At 35.2% G+C, this 14,879-nt stretch overlaps 1 protein-coding gene across 3 annotated transcripts in view; it reads right to left on the bottom strand.

Annotated features, from left to right (window-relative positions):
* Positions 1 to 619: 619 nt before the first annotated feature.
* LOC138693114 (zinc finger protein 624-like) overlaps positions 620 to 14,879 on the bottom strand; it is a 42,282-nt gene continuing 28,022 nt past the window's right edge. For 2 of the 3 annotated variants that reach the window (XM_069816747.1, XM_069816748.1), the window contains exon 7: positions 680 to 5,175. In XM_069816747.1, coding sequence (XP_069672848.1) covers positions 2,874 to 5,175 — 2,302 coding nt within the window. In that variant the 3' untranslated portion in view covers positions 680 to 2,873. Of the gene's footprint in view, positions 5,176 to 14,879 lie in introns of all 3 variants that reach the window. The other variant, XM_069816749.1, reaches the window with a different exon arrangement.

Below are 14,879 nucleotides of genomic sequence, written 5' to 3'. Positions count from 1 at the left end.
ATTAAGAATTTTCATCTGCATCAATTTTTGTGATGACTTGACACTTGAGGAGATGACCCTTATTAAAAAAGAAAAGCGACATCACGTCAAGTAGGATGTATTATCAACTGTCCGAAGAGAGGTTGGAACCTCGTGACGCCAATAAGGCATCACTCATGAGGTAACAAAGCCAGGAGGCAATAGGGTAGAGTGGCCAGTTTTATTCCCCCTCCATTGCATACATCTCTGACTAGTAATATATTATACTAATCCTGGGATGCATGGGCCCCCGAATTATATCTTTCTTCATTATTCTATATCACGTTTTAACAAACCTAAGTATACTATTCATTTTACCTATTTGATCTGTTATGTACCCACTCTATTCTACACATAGATTAGAAAACTAAACTGCATTTGCTGTAAGTGAGCACATTAGAATAAACTGAATTTGACAAAATGAAAGAAATTACACAAGATTACACTAGGAGAAATTAGAATGGATAGAAGAGACTGGTTCGGGTTAGATTCGAACAAATTCCAATGGTTAAAAGGTATTACATTATGATAAATTGCATTTAAGAGTGCAAGAAGAAGCACTATGTTGTTAGAAGGTATCAGAATGAATGGAATAGATTTGATTAGAATAACTGAAGTTAGAATATATAATAGAGGAGATTGATGTCCGAGTCATATGATCAGTCTCTTTTACAGAATTTTATTTGTGAAAATGACTTCAAGTGAGAAGATTATTAATTTAAAATTCGTTTAAGAGTGGAAAATACCTTTATTGTATGATAAACTCATACCTTACACCGTACTGGATTTTGAGGAATCATGCAGTTCTTTTGAGAACTCAAACGTTCAATATTGCTCACAAAATATGGATGTAACCTTCTCAATTAAACCAAAAGAAGAAAAATATCGTTTTCTACAGAAGAAGCAGGTTGCAAAGACGTAAAACTCAAAATTCAACTAATTGTAGGAGATCAGTTTCAAATGACTGATTTTATACAACTTGTTGCATGAGAATGAAAGCTACTTTACATTATTTGAAACCATACAACAAACAATTTAGAATATTGTACTCGTATTTCTTTCATTGGTATTGTTTCTGTGAACAATGATATTACCACAGTCTAGTATATACAGTCATGAAGCTCAATACATAGTAAATATGCATCCATAGATAGTTGCTAACCACTATCATCGCTACTATTGCCTCATTACAGACAATGCAAAATTAGTACCTGCCCAGTCTACTGTTCCTAGTACTCTCATAAACTCAAGCTTCGTTACTGTATATACTAGACTGTGATATTACTATAGATTATCTTTTGAATAAACTAGCAAATTTTAAAAATTCATCTTGGGATGGTAATTAAGACACTAATTTGGAGAATATGCCAATAAAAATATGAAAGTATGTAATTCAATTACTACCATTTTAGGAACTGAAGAATAAACCATACTTCTGACAGTGTAAGCATATAATTATTGTTACAATTATTATACTATTGGATTGGTGCTTAACTTCATAACGTAAATAAATACTTGGTTGCTATGGAAACATGGACAGCAGATGAATTTTTTTAAAAATAATTTATTGATCGATCAGCGCATTTAGCGCTATAGAGATAATTTCTAAATGAAATATAAATACAATACATGACACTGAATTGACGGCAGCCTAGATTAGGCTCCTCAATGAACAAAAATAATTGTTAATAAATAATTATTTACATAGGTTGGTGTAATGATAAATTTTGATTATAATATGAGGTCCATTGGAAGTCGGCTCTTGATTCTGGTGGGAAATGTGGACTTCCTTCCGAGAGAGTAGTGGATGGTGCCTGGAACGTTTTCTAGGTTGTTATAGAACTTCTTAGCTTGTGAATGAATAAACTGTTTGATTGTGTCAATACCAGTTTCTCTGTGTAGTTGGCTGTTACGGACAAACCAAGGAGAATTGAGTGAAATTCGTAGGATTTTATTTGAGAGGTCGTAATAGAGATGTGTACAGTAGCATGTAATTTTGTAGCTTTAGAGATGATTTCTTGTTGAGGAGCGGATATAATTTAGCAGATGAATGAAAGTACATAAAAACACTATGAATTTATGCACCAATCCAATACAATGTTTTTCACGTAACTTAGCTCATACAGCTCATCTTGTTCGTGTCTACAATATTTTGTCAGGGTGCATGTAATATTTAACTTCCTCTAACTAACAGCGACTGAGTCGTAATATTACAATTAGGCAACACTGCTTAAGCACAAATGGCTCATGATGTTCTGGGTTGCTAGAAAGCAGCGACGACCTACATGAAACGGGGTATAAAACATGTAAATCCAGAAATATATATATATACACACACACACACATACATAATACTGAAAAGTAAATGCAGAACATTTTTTCATAGCAGCTTTTATATTTGTACCATTTTTTCAAAGTTATTTATTTATGAGAAAGTATATTTACAGTTTATCCTGCACTGATTATTATTATACCATTATGTGTAACAGTATTACAGTGTTCAGCAGTAATAATTATTTGCTCTATAACAACATTAGTAAAATGTATTCAAGACATTCTTACATTCAATTGCAAGTACTCAGATCACAACTGGATTATCTTAACTGATATTCGAATTTATACTCTGGTTTCTCTTTCAGAAGAAATAATGGCAAGAAACGTGTACACAAGATCTATGCATCATGCAAGAAAACACACACACACAAAATTCCAAGAGTCACTCAACATTTTATAAATGTTTCCATCTACAACATTTCATCTGCTGATTGTGGACACATCACACTTGACAAGTTCATCACATTACACTCACTCCTATAAATAACATTAAAAATCAACCAGACACTCAAAATTAACAGCTATGCAGCATGAAGAGCTCTATGCTTTTTCATATCAGTCCTCTGCCTGAAACCTCGTCCACAAATGTCACAGATGTTTGGTTTTTCACCAGTGTGAATTCGTTTATGAACTACAAGTGTATGTGAACGTTTGAATGCTTTTCCACAAATATCACACGGAAAACGTCTCTCACCGGTATGAATCATACGATGCTGATAATATACCTGTCCTGTACGGAACTGTTTTTGACAGAATTCACAATGATATGGTTTCTCACCCGTATGTGTACGTCGATGATTATCTCTATCAGCTTTTATACGAAAAGCTTTTCCGCACAAGTCACACGAATGGGGTTTTTCACCAGTATGAAGTAATGCGTGAGTGTAAAGAGCCGATGATTGGGTGAATCGTTTACCACATTCACTACAAGAGTATGGTTTCTCCCCTGTATGTAAACGCATATGAACGAGAAGTCGCTGTTTTTCGGTGAACTTTTTTCCACACACTGTACACTCAAATGGTAAGTCCATGCGATGGGCTTTCATGTGTGCCATAAATTTACGCCGGCCTGGTAATGGCTTTCCACATTCTTCACATATAAATACTTTCTGAGTCAGAACTTTATGTGGATCTGGCTTTGCTTTTTCTTTGTTGTCCACATCCTCAGCTGATGTGTGAATTTTGCGATGTGCCCTGGCTTCATACAATGTACGAGATGTTTCTTTACAAATACTACACACATACGGTTGTTCATTAGGATGTTCCTGTTTCCGGTGTCTACCAAGTGTGTTAACCATGGAAAAAGCTTCTCCACAGTACTCGCACACATGAGGTTTGGGTTCCTTATTCTCACTACCACCATTTTGCATCATTCCCCAGTGAGTCGTTCTGTGAGTTAAAACATCTGATGAGCTCGTAAATGTCTCGTTGCATATCTTACAGAAATAATGAATGAGAGAGGGAATTCGTTTTGGCATGTAAGTGTTGGAATGGTGTATGTGGATGTGCTGCTTCAGCAAACTTTTTCTACCACAACATACTCCACACAAATCACACTGAAATGGCTTTACTGACATGTGCGTGATGTAATGTCCCTTTAGAGTTTCTCGATCATAAAACCGCCGTCCACATACTTCACACTCAAATGGACGTTCCCCAGAATGAACTCGTTTATGTGCTTCTAATCTCGCATTTGAATAGAAACGTTTCCCACATTCTTCACAACAAAATGGCCTGGCCCCCTCGTGAACCATCCGTGTATGGTAATACAAACTTCCTTCATTGTCAAATTCTTTCCCACATTGACTACAATGATTTGGTTTTGCGCCTTCGTGAAACTGACGATGAAATCTTAATCTTACCTCTGAAATATAAGATTTTTTACATGTCTCACATCGAAATTGTTTAGCCTCATTTGTTCCACATGTATGTTCACTCAGAGTTTTTTCGTTGTTAAATCTTCTTCCACATATACTACACGTTAGACGACCTTTCGAAATTTTAGTTCTGGTTTTCCTTCCTTCTGCTTTATGTTCTTCACAATGGCTTGTAATGTCTAGTTCATTGGTAAAAATCATACCGCAAAGGCTGCATGGATAACAATCTTCTTCAGAATGAGTCCTTGAATGGTCCAAGCAAAGTTCCTCACTGATAAACGACTCACCACAAAGCTGGCATGTAGGCTTGCTGCTCTCCAGGTCTAATTGGCTCACCAGATTCCAGCTACTGTCATCATTCATCTCACATAAAACTTTAGCATCTTCTGGATTCAATGTTTCTATAATAATTTCGGCACTCTCTAATGTATTTTCATCATTCCACCACCCCACACTACTTTCCACAAGAGTGTAATTATTATCTACATCCCTCACTTCATAGACAATATTATGTTGCATATGGTCCATGCTACCAGTATCAGTTTTCACTGACACATCATTATCTTTGTTACAGTTATTATTGCATTCTACAGACGGTTCACAAATTTGTTTGTCTTCTAGGGAACTATTTTCAGTCTTACTGCACAGATCCGAGGTAAATGTGGATGTTTCACTGTCTTTCCTGCAAACGATCATTTCCCCTTCACAACAGAGTGGACAACAATATGAATTTTTGTTCTGTCTGTTAAAATTTCTTTCTTTCAGTTTGTTGTTTATAGTGTCTGAAGATGAATTGCATGACTTTGTACTTTCTTCATTACGACTACCGGTAATCTTAAAATTTTCACATTTCATCAATAAGCCTGGCTCACTCTTGAGAACAGGATTTTTACACCACCTCTTGTCAAGTAATGATGCAGAGATTGCCTCATCACTTGGACAGGACCTAAAAAACAAACAGTACATTTATACACATTGAGGGGGCACTTGTCATTAGATCAGAGGTTTGCAAGTTAAACCCGACGTTAGTACAATAGATTTCCTGTGGCAATTAAAATCTTAACCATGGCTTCTTTGGGAAGGGAAGTAAAGCTGGAAGGCATGTGTCATAGATTTACATGTAACAGAACCCTGTCTCTGAATGAGAAGAATCAATGAAAAATATACCAGTAATTTCATGTCCGTATCAAAATTTGGAGGTTTAAATGGTGTCAATGTGCATGGACAATTCATGCCATACCAGGTATGCAGGGGTGTACATATTATATAGGTCATTATTTAAAACTCAACATTCAACTTATTATTGAAAATCATAATGAATGAAAAAATGAGTGCGCATAAATGCAATAATTAGCCAGAAAAAAAGAAAACAGTATCACTGCCTACGGTACATTCACCATCATTAACTTTCAAAGACTGAACTCTCTGGGTTCCATTCTATTGTGAGAATTTTGAACAAAACATTAAAGACTCACATTTAGCAGAATTTCTTGACTATTTGTTAAGGAAGAAGTAAGGTCATCACAAGATAATACACGACAAACATATGCATGTATGCAGACACTAAAAAAAAAAAAAAAAAAAAAAAAACAATCTTTGCTGGAAAGTGAACCCAGGTATGCTATAATGCTTTTCATGCGAGTTATTTCATATGTCTGCCATCGAGAACTCATAGCAGCATTCCAAGATGATCTCTCTCTCTCTCGTATATGCATAAGGAATATATTACTATCCCATAATATTTGTGAATCATTACATTATTGTAATAGCTTACATTTCAAAGTACCTAATCATGTGTGTATCCAATGCCTTCCCACTTCACTTGCGTGATTCGGGTTCGGCATATTGCGGACAGATGGCAGGACTGTGACCCATTCTTAAGTTGCAACTGCTTCGGCAGGCCACACTATGCCTATGTAGCTAATTAAAATAATGTACTAACTCTTGTAGTCATTAGGTTCGTAAAATAAAATACAAATATTTTACGTTTATTACCATTATTATTATTATTATTATTATTATTATTATTATTATTATTATTATTATTATCATCATCATCATAAACATATCTACTGAATGATATAAATATTAGTAACTAATACGTCTAAAATAAAATTTGATTTTGTTATGATGGATGGTTCATTTTCACTGCCAATATTCAAATCATCGTCACTTTCGTCAATTTGTCTGTGAGCTTCATTTTGCGTTATCTTCCGAGTCATTGTCCTGTAAGTTTATTACTATAGGCTCTAAAATTGAACTGGTGACATTTCTCCTCCAGTTTAATTTGTTTAAAGAAACAATAAATCTTAAAAACAATCTTCCTTGCTTGGCTTCTTAGCATTTGAAAATGACGTACTTCTTGTTCAAAGTGCATGGTTTCCTTAGTGACATTTTTTCCTAAAATGACTCACTGATAATAATGTAAACATAAACACCAAAAATTGCATACAGTGTGTTAATTAAGTATGGAATATTGGTAATAAGTCTTTATATATTCATTTTATGAAAAATACCAAAAACAAAAGTTGTTGGAGGTATCTAACTAAAACTTATGGCTGTGGTTTCACAAAAGTATTGATTCATGTACAGGATGTGGCAAAAAAAAATAACACTTTTTTAAATGGCACCCTATATTAAGTGTTTCATATTTGAAATCTCCATTCAATTTTACATACAAAGAGAAGTTTGACTCAGCATAAATGATGAATACTCTCTTGTAAATGTTATGGTTTTTCAAATGCTTTGATAATGTAACACAAAATAAATGTGTGTATTCATATGAAGTAGGCCATGAAACAAACAAAACAATAACATGATTGTTTCAGAGAATGTTTAAAATGATAACAAATGTTCAAAATGAGAACCTTCATGGCCAAACAATGCCCCAGTCTATCACGAAAGCAGTCCATTGACTTTCTCACAGTTTCAGGAGTGATCAGTTCCATCTCATTACTAATCCCTAATTTCAGGTCTTCAACACTGTTCAGTCTATCACGATACACCCTGGACTGTAAGTAACCCCACAGAAAGAAATCCAAGGGGTTAAGGTCAAATGATCTAGCTGGCCATTCAATGTGTCCTCTTCTTCCAATCCATCTACCAGGGAACATTTGGTTGAGGAAATCCATTACTCTTCTACCATAATGTAATGTGAAGGTGCACCATCTTGTTGAAACCAGATATTGCCTTGACAAACACCAGGAAACAACTGTCTGAAAGCTGGGATAACATCATGCAGAAGCTTTTGATACTTATCAGAGTTCAAATTTCCTTCTATGAAAAATGGACCAATTTTCCTGCTTGCCACTAAACCTGCCCAGACATTGACTTTTTGTGGATACTGTGTATGTGCTTCTGCCATTCAATGTTTTGTTTGTTTCATGGCCTACTCCATATGAATGCACACATTTACATTTACAAGAGAATATTCATCATTTATGCTGAGTCAAACTTCTATTTGTATGTAAAATTGAATGGAGATTTCAAATATGTAAAATTTAATATAGAGTGCCATTTTAAAAAAGTGTTATTTTTTGCCACATCCTGTACATGAATCAATACTTTTGTGAGACCACAGCCATAAGTTTTAGTTAGATATCTCCAACAACTTTTGTTTTTGATATTTTTCAAAAAATGAATATATAAAGAGTTATTACCAATATTCTATACTTAATTAACACAAATTAATTAATATAATCAATAAAGTTTTGTATAATTAGTACAAAGAACTGTAATATTCAACACGATCAGAAATCATGCACGATATCTAACTTCACAGATTTTTTAAGACTGAATCATGACACAAATGGGGTAGGTAACATGACTCATGTCAGAAATGTGTTTGTAAAACCTTATCAGCTCAACTGTTAGTTTATGAGTGACAGGAGTCAAAAGAGAAGAGACATGTTAAGATCAAAACTGGCCTAGACGGAGTATTGGGGGGGGGGGGGGGCTAAAAATATGGGACTTTCACCAGCATATGCAGGAAATAATGGTTTATCTATATAAACATTTATCTTCTTTGAGACTAAAATATTTTGTCTTGGCACATGTAACATTTAAATTAACACACTAACAGTGACAAAATCTAACATTGCAACTAGACAATTTTGCTTTAAAGTGAGAATGGCTATGTTGTTCTGGGCAGCTACGAGGCAGGATCCTCCATAATCTAAGTCCATGAAGAGCAATACAGATTGTACTACATAAGTTTGGCATAAATTAATTAATTTATTAACCACATCAAAGTAGCATCTTGTTTGGTTCAGGGCTTTACAGATATTTCCTACCAAGTCACTTTTCATTCCACACATGCTGTACCTATTACGTATAGAAACCTAATTAATGTTTTTCCATTTTAATCCAAAGTTCGATAAAATTTTCTAAACTAAAAAAAAAAAAAATGCTTCTCCAGTATACTACTATTTTACAAGTTGTGAACTGCACACAGTTTTGTAATCTGAAATATCTATTGATTAGTGCACAACAATTGAAAATCTTTCAAAACTATTAGATTTGTCTTAATCTTTAGTTCATGGTTAATGGCATTATCTGACCATCTTATTGCTATGAATTGAAAGATTTTATTCAGGCGAATTTGCTCAACAGCTTTCAGAAAGCAAATTTTTACTATACTATCTTTATCAGCAAATGGATTCCCTATCTTAGATAGTTCACGAGCAACTTCAAAATTAGCTTCATTGATGCGTTTTCGTGTTTCTTCTCAGTGAAAATATGCTGATGAGAAGCAAGATCTTTTTTCACAGCTTCCACATTATGCACAAGCATCTGTTCAGTGAACCCGAATATTTACTATGATCTCTACTATCATATTGTCTTCAAAAGTTGTATCCTTTAAACATGGAAATAAAAAAAAAAATTTCATTGTAGATGAGGCATAACACCTTGCTTTTATTTTCAATAATAAAGTAATCTACTCTCCATTGTACTTTAAAAACACAGCATTCTGCATATACCCTTCTCCATTTAGCACAAGGCATATCAACGACATGAACGACAGTAAATAATAACTATCTGAACTTATAACTACTCACAACTGAAGAAAATGCAAGGAAACAGGAGTCAGAGGTCGCAAAATCAAATATGAAGGTTACATTGATTCTATTGGATGGCCGCAAAATAAGAGGCAAATATTTAATGACTTTGAAGACTTGTGGTGGCAGCAAGCTCTGCCACATTACACACTGGTAGTACGGGAATGGCTGGATAGGTGGTTTCCAAGAATGTGGATAGGACGTTAGGGTCCTATTGATTCGCTTGGAAGATCCCCCAACCTAACACCACCTGAATTTTTTCTTTAGGGACACTTAAATAATCAAGTATACAAGCATACCATTCAAAACAAGACACATCCATGCCAAGTTATTATTGAGATGTTCAATATTAAATTTCTGTGAAGTTCTGCAAGAAAACATCCAAAAATGTCAAATTAAGACTTAACTTGCATTGACTTGAATGGTGTCGAAGTTGACCAATATGCACTCCACGTCGCGAGATATTAATACTGGTGTGCTTCAGGGCAGCATTCTGGCACCAACACTTTTCCAAATCTATATCAATGACTTGCCTTTTAATCAAAATTTCAATAATAGTATTTTAGCACTATACGCTGACGATTCGGCATTTCTCATGGCATCATGGAAGCCAACTGTCGCCATTACCAGGCTACAAGGTCACCTGCGTGACATTGAACCATGGCTCCTCAGATGGAGAATCAAATTAAATATATCTAAAACACAAGCCATCTTATTTAGCAGAAGAAATAAATTCAATAGACCGGGTATAAATCACACGAAGTTAGCTATAAATGGATCACAAATCGAGTGGAAAACTTCAGTTAAATATCTCGGAGTAACACTAGACAGACGGCTTGCTTTCTCCGAACACGTACTACAAAAACTCAGACTTACCAATGCTAGAATGGTGGAGCTTTACCCAATATTAAATAAAAGCAGAAATCTAAATATACACACAGCTCTAACTTTGTACAAAAGATTAATTAGGTCAGTAATACTATATGCTTGTCCTGCTTGGGGACATGCACCTATTACAGTCCGTAAAAAATTACAAGTTTTCCAAAACAAAATTTTAAGATTCATCACAGGACTTCCTAGAGTAACTCCTGTTAGATTGATTCATGAAGAACTAGAAATTCCGACAATTCAAGAATTTATTTCAAATCAAGCCTTCTGCACGTACACCAAGTCGTACAGCAGCACAAACCCACTAATTTCTTCACTAGGAAATTACAATCCTGCGTTAGATAAACATAAAAGACCTAAGAGTGTACTCCACCCTCTAGCTTGGAACGGCAATGTACAAGACGAATACCAACTTGAACTCTAAACAACAATTTGACTCCTCAGACATACATGTCACTTAATGCACTAATAATGTTATTTCTCTGTTCCAGGGTCATCACGTTATTGGCTGCATAGATGCCTTGAATTCTTTGTAACAAATTAATATGTATTTTCATGTATTTGTAGTTTGAATCATGATTAAACTAAAACCTCCCACCTGAACATATTCCGACCCCACTATAGCCAATTGGCTTGTCGTCAGCACGACATCTCATCCTGCTCTAGGTTTTTCTGTGGTTTCCCTTGAGCAATAAAGGCAAATGTCGGGATGAGCCCTAAAAGAAATGGGCCACGGACCACTTCCCTTCCCCCACTCTTTCTCTTCTACTATCACAAAGAACTTGCTAATTTCTTAGATAACAACCCTGAATTATGATAATAGGGGAACATAAATATATTGTAAGTTCACAGGGCTAACAGCTTCGAAGCTGGGTACCTGGTTCTAATGAAGTGCACTGGTAGCAATCTAAAACATGGGGGCATGAGATAGTTACTCTGCCTGCCATTAAAAAAAAAAAATTCACTTCACTAAATCCCCAAGGTAAAAAAAAAAAAAAATATATATATATATTTTACAGGTTTAACAGTAGTAATGAAGTACCATAAGTAATAACATTTCGTTAAAGGTTTATTTCTTATGAAACATCTGCCTCTTATTTCATGGTCATCTGTTATTTTATAGTCACTACAAAAACTGTGGCATATTTCTGGTGGGTGATTAGAGAACTTCATAATGGTATAGCTTTGTGAGCCTATGGTTTCTGTTTAAAGAACTCAACTTTTTGCACGTCATTGAATATTTTTAAACAATGATAATATATTACTTCATGAGCTTCAAATTATTTTCTTTCAGATCGAATGTCAAAATACAGTAGGTACCTGTAATTGAATTTCTTTTGGAAGCCGCACAAAGGTGCTATGTGGACCAGATCTGGCCTGCCAGATTGGTTGGAGATGCATGGTATATTGCAATACAAATGTATGTAAAAGAGAACTATAAATAATTTATTTGAGATTAATATTATTATTGGTATGGGGGCATGTGGTAACATTGCGGTTAAGGCATTATGCTGCAAGCCAGAAGGTCGCAGGTTCGATTCCCGATGGAGATTATAAATTTTTCCATTGATCTAATCCTTCCAGCCTCTAAAAGAAATGAGTACGAGGGAAATTCCCTTGGGGTAAAGGTGGCAGGCACACAGGACTGATATCTCTACTGCCATTAAATGTCGAATGTCTGCAAAGGTGGGAGGAAGCCTTAGCCTCTTGCCACCTCTGGGCCAATTTGGCCTGTCATGGGATTGACTTTACCTTTACCTTTATCATTATTGGCAGAGAGAGAGAAATTCAATCATTAAGTCTAAAAAATAAGTAGTTATATGATCAGCACTGTTATACCGCTGATGCTGTCTGCTGTCAGCTGCCATGCAAACCAGGTTGCTTTAGTAATGATAAAGAAGCGAGATTATATTAGAAGAGTTACATTTTAGCTATGAGAATATCAAGTGGTAAAACATACCGAGTTATTTATTACACATAAGTAATTTTTTAGAATAAGTTACATCTCAAGTTCTTCTTCTAAGTGTTTTAAAACATGTAAAATTGGTTTCCATATCTTACTTAAAATAAAACGACTGCACAGTGGTCTGGATTAGAGAAGAACCAGACAAAATGTTTATTCACAACTTTCGAATATGAAGTTGAAAATGGTTTTGTGATGTTATTTTGAAGTTAGTCTTTCACACAATAATCATCATCATCATCATCATGTAGCTTCCAAGAAGTTGCTCCTTCTGTCTCATATTAGTAGTTAAGAAGTCTCTTCAGTGGTCTTCCTGGATTTCTTGTACCCATTGGGTGTAATTTTTTAGTTATATAAGATATCTGTTGCGAACATCCTATTAACATGACTTAAAATTTAAAATTTCTTCAAAGGCTGATGTCATTCTCAATTCTTTCAAAATTTCTATATTCATTTTATATTACTATGATGTACCGAAGTACATATGGAGTTTTAGTGCAGTAATTCTGTGTTTTCATAGGGTTAAGAATCAGTAGAAAAAAGAAAAATTCTCTCTGGCACCGGGACTCGAACCCAGATTTCCAGCTTTATGTGCTGGCACTTTATCCACTAACCACACCGGATTCAAGTTCCGATGCCAGATTGAAACCCTCTCATTTTTAAGTTCTACCTACTGTGTTCCCCTTTGTTGGCCTACCCTCATGTACAGTGTCACAGTATGTGTGACAGTAGACACAATGTCCAACCACAAGTACAGAGGTGCACTCATTATGAGTGACTGAATGGCCGGGGTCCGACAGAACATGGTGCCGTCTTGAATCACAAAGTGATTGCTTACGCTTTATCATATTACTATGATGTACTGAAGTACATATGGAGTTTCAGTGCAGTAATTTTGCGTTTCCATATGATTAAGAATTGGTAGAACAGAAAAAAATTCTCTGTGGCACCGGGATTCAAATCCAGGTTTCCAGTTTTATGTGCTGGTGCTTTATCCACTGAGCCACACTGGATTTTAACTTCCGATGCCAGATTGAATCCCTTTAATTTCTAGTTCTACCTATTATGTTCCCCTGTGTGTGCCGGAGAGAATTTTTTTCCGTTCTACCAATTCTTCACCATATAAATTTTATGTTTATAGCTTTCGAAAGTTAACTATTCTGTTCACTTGTTGCTCTCTTAAATCAATAGGTATAATTTAAAATGTCTTTATAAGTCACTTTTGCAACATATTGAAGCTTCTAACTTTTATATACATTTTTAAATGCTCCATTTTGAAGTCTGTCGTGTATTTTTGCTTTCATCACTATAATGAATGAATTAATATATTTGTCATTAAGCAATGTCTTATTGGTGAGGTGGCACTTCACAATTAGTTCACAGTGCCGTCTCCCCGTTTTACAACACCTCTCATACTAGTCATTAGGTCATTAATTGTTTTAATTTATTATTACATTTCTTCCACTCTGTCTTATCTTGTCCATCATCATTTCTTCCACTAATCTTACTCCTCTCTCATTACTATACCAAAATATTATACTTATAACTCTGTACCCCCTTCTTCTATGGCACATTTCCTCTCTCTTCATATCTCTATTTGCATTTTTAGAACTCATTGTTAACTTTCTCACATTTCTACTTTATTTTAGATCTTAATTTTCTTTTATCTCGATTTATTTTCCCTCCACAGCATTTCCTTAAATCATACTGATTTTTTCCCTTGTTTTCCCCTCTTCCTTCATCACTGCTTCCTATTCTATCTCCTACCTCCATCACTCTACTTTTCAACAGCCTCACTTTGGTTCTTAGTTCCTTCACTCTCTTTGGAATGGCCCTCAGCTGCTGTCCGCTATCTTCCTTCATTTGCACCGAGATCACGATCTGCTGTCTGCTGAATTTCAGTTCACGTCACTCCTACTTCTTCTTCTTCGGATGACGACACTGCCTACTTCCCTGGTACTTTTGCTGAACTCATCACTTCCACACGCCTCACTGTTCTTGTGTACACTGACCATACTCGTGTTACTAACCTTGCCCTTCGACACTATACTTTTGATTTTTTTCCTTCAAAATTTTCCTATTTCTTTCCCTTTCTTCTGAGCCTACATCCAGATCCTTTATGCTTACTAGGCACTCCTCTACACTAAAAACCAAATTGTTTATCTTAATTTTGTCTTGATAAGTCTCGTGAATTGTCCATTCCTTTGTGCTAATTTAAGAAAAGGGATTAAAACTCTTCTTCTCAATCATACCTCCAGTCATTTTCTATTCTAATCGTTGTGTTCCCTAATGTCCTTCTAATCTTCAAAATCCTCTCCTTCATAATCACGCTCTTACATTTTACTAATATTGATCTAACTTGTTCTCCATTTTGGATTTGCTTCTTTCCCACTCTAAATGCTTCCTGTACTTGTCCATGACACACGTCCAAACCAAAACACTCCCAACACACTCTCATTATCTTCTCATATGTATCTACACTCTGTTCTCTCTCTTTTCTTCTATCCCGAAAAATAACAAATTTTTTCTACTCTTGCTTTTTAAAATTTCATTTTCGAGTTGTATTTCTTCCATCTTCTTTCTTTGCTCTGCCATGTTTTCTTTCATTGTCATTAGATCTTGTTTCACTGTACTGTCCTCCATTTCACTATTACACACACTTTTTCACTGGATTATTCACAGGTCAACACCTCCACTACCCGTTATTATACCCTGACTTGCGCAAAGTGAACTTCCTCTGCA

Source organism: Periplaneta americana, chromosome 17 (assembly GCF_040183065.1).
Source record: "Periplaneta americana isolate PAMFEO1 chromosome 17, P.americana_PAMFEO1_priV1, whole genome shotgun sequence".
In the NCBI taxonomy this organism is placed as follows: domain Eukaryota; kingdom Metazoa; phylum Arthropoda; class Insecta; order Blattodea; family Blattidae; genus Periplaneta; species Periplaneta americana.
This window is presented reverse-complemented; position numbering and strand designations above follow the sequence as displayed.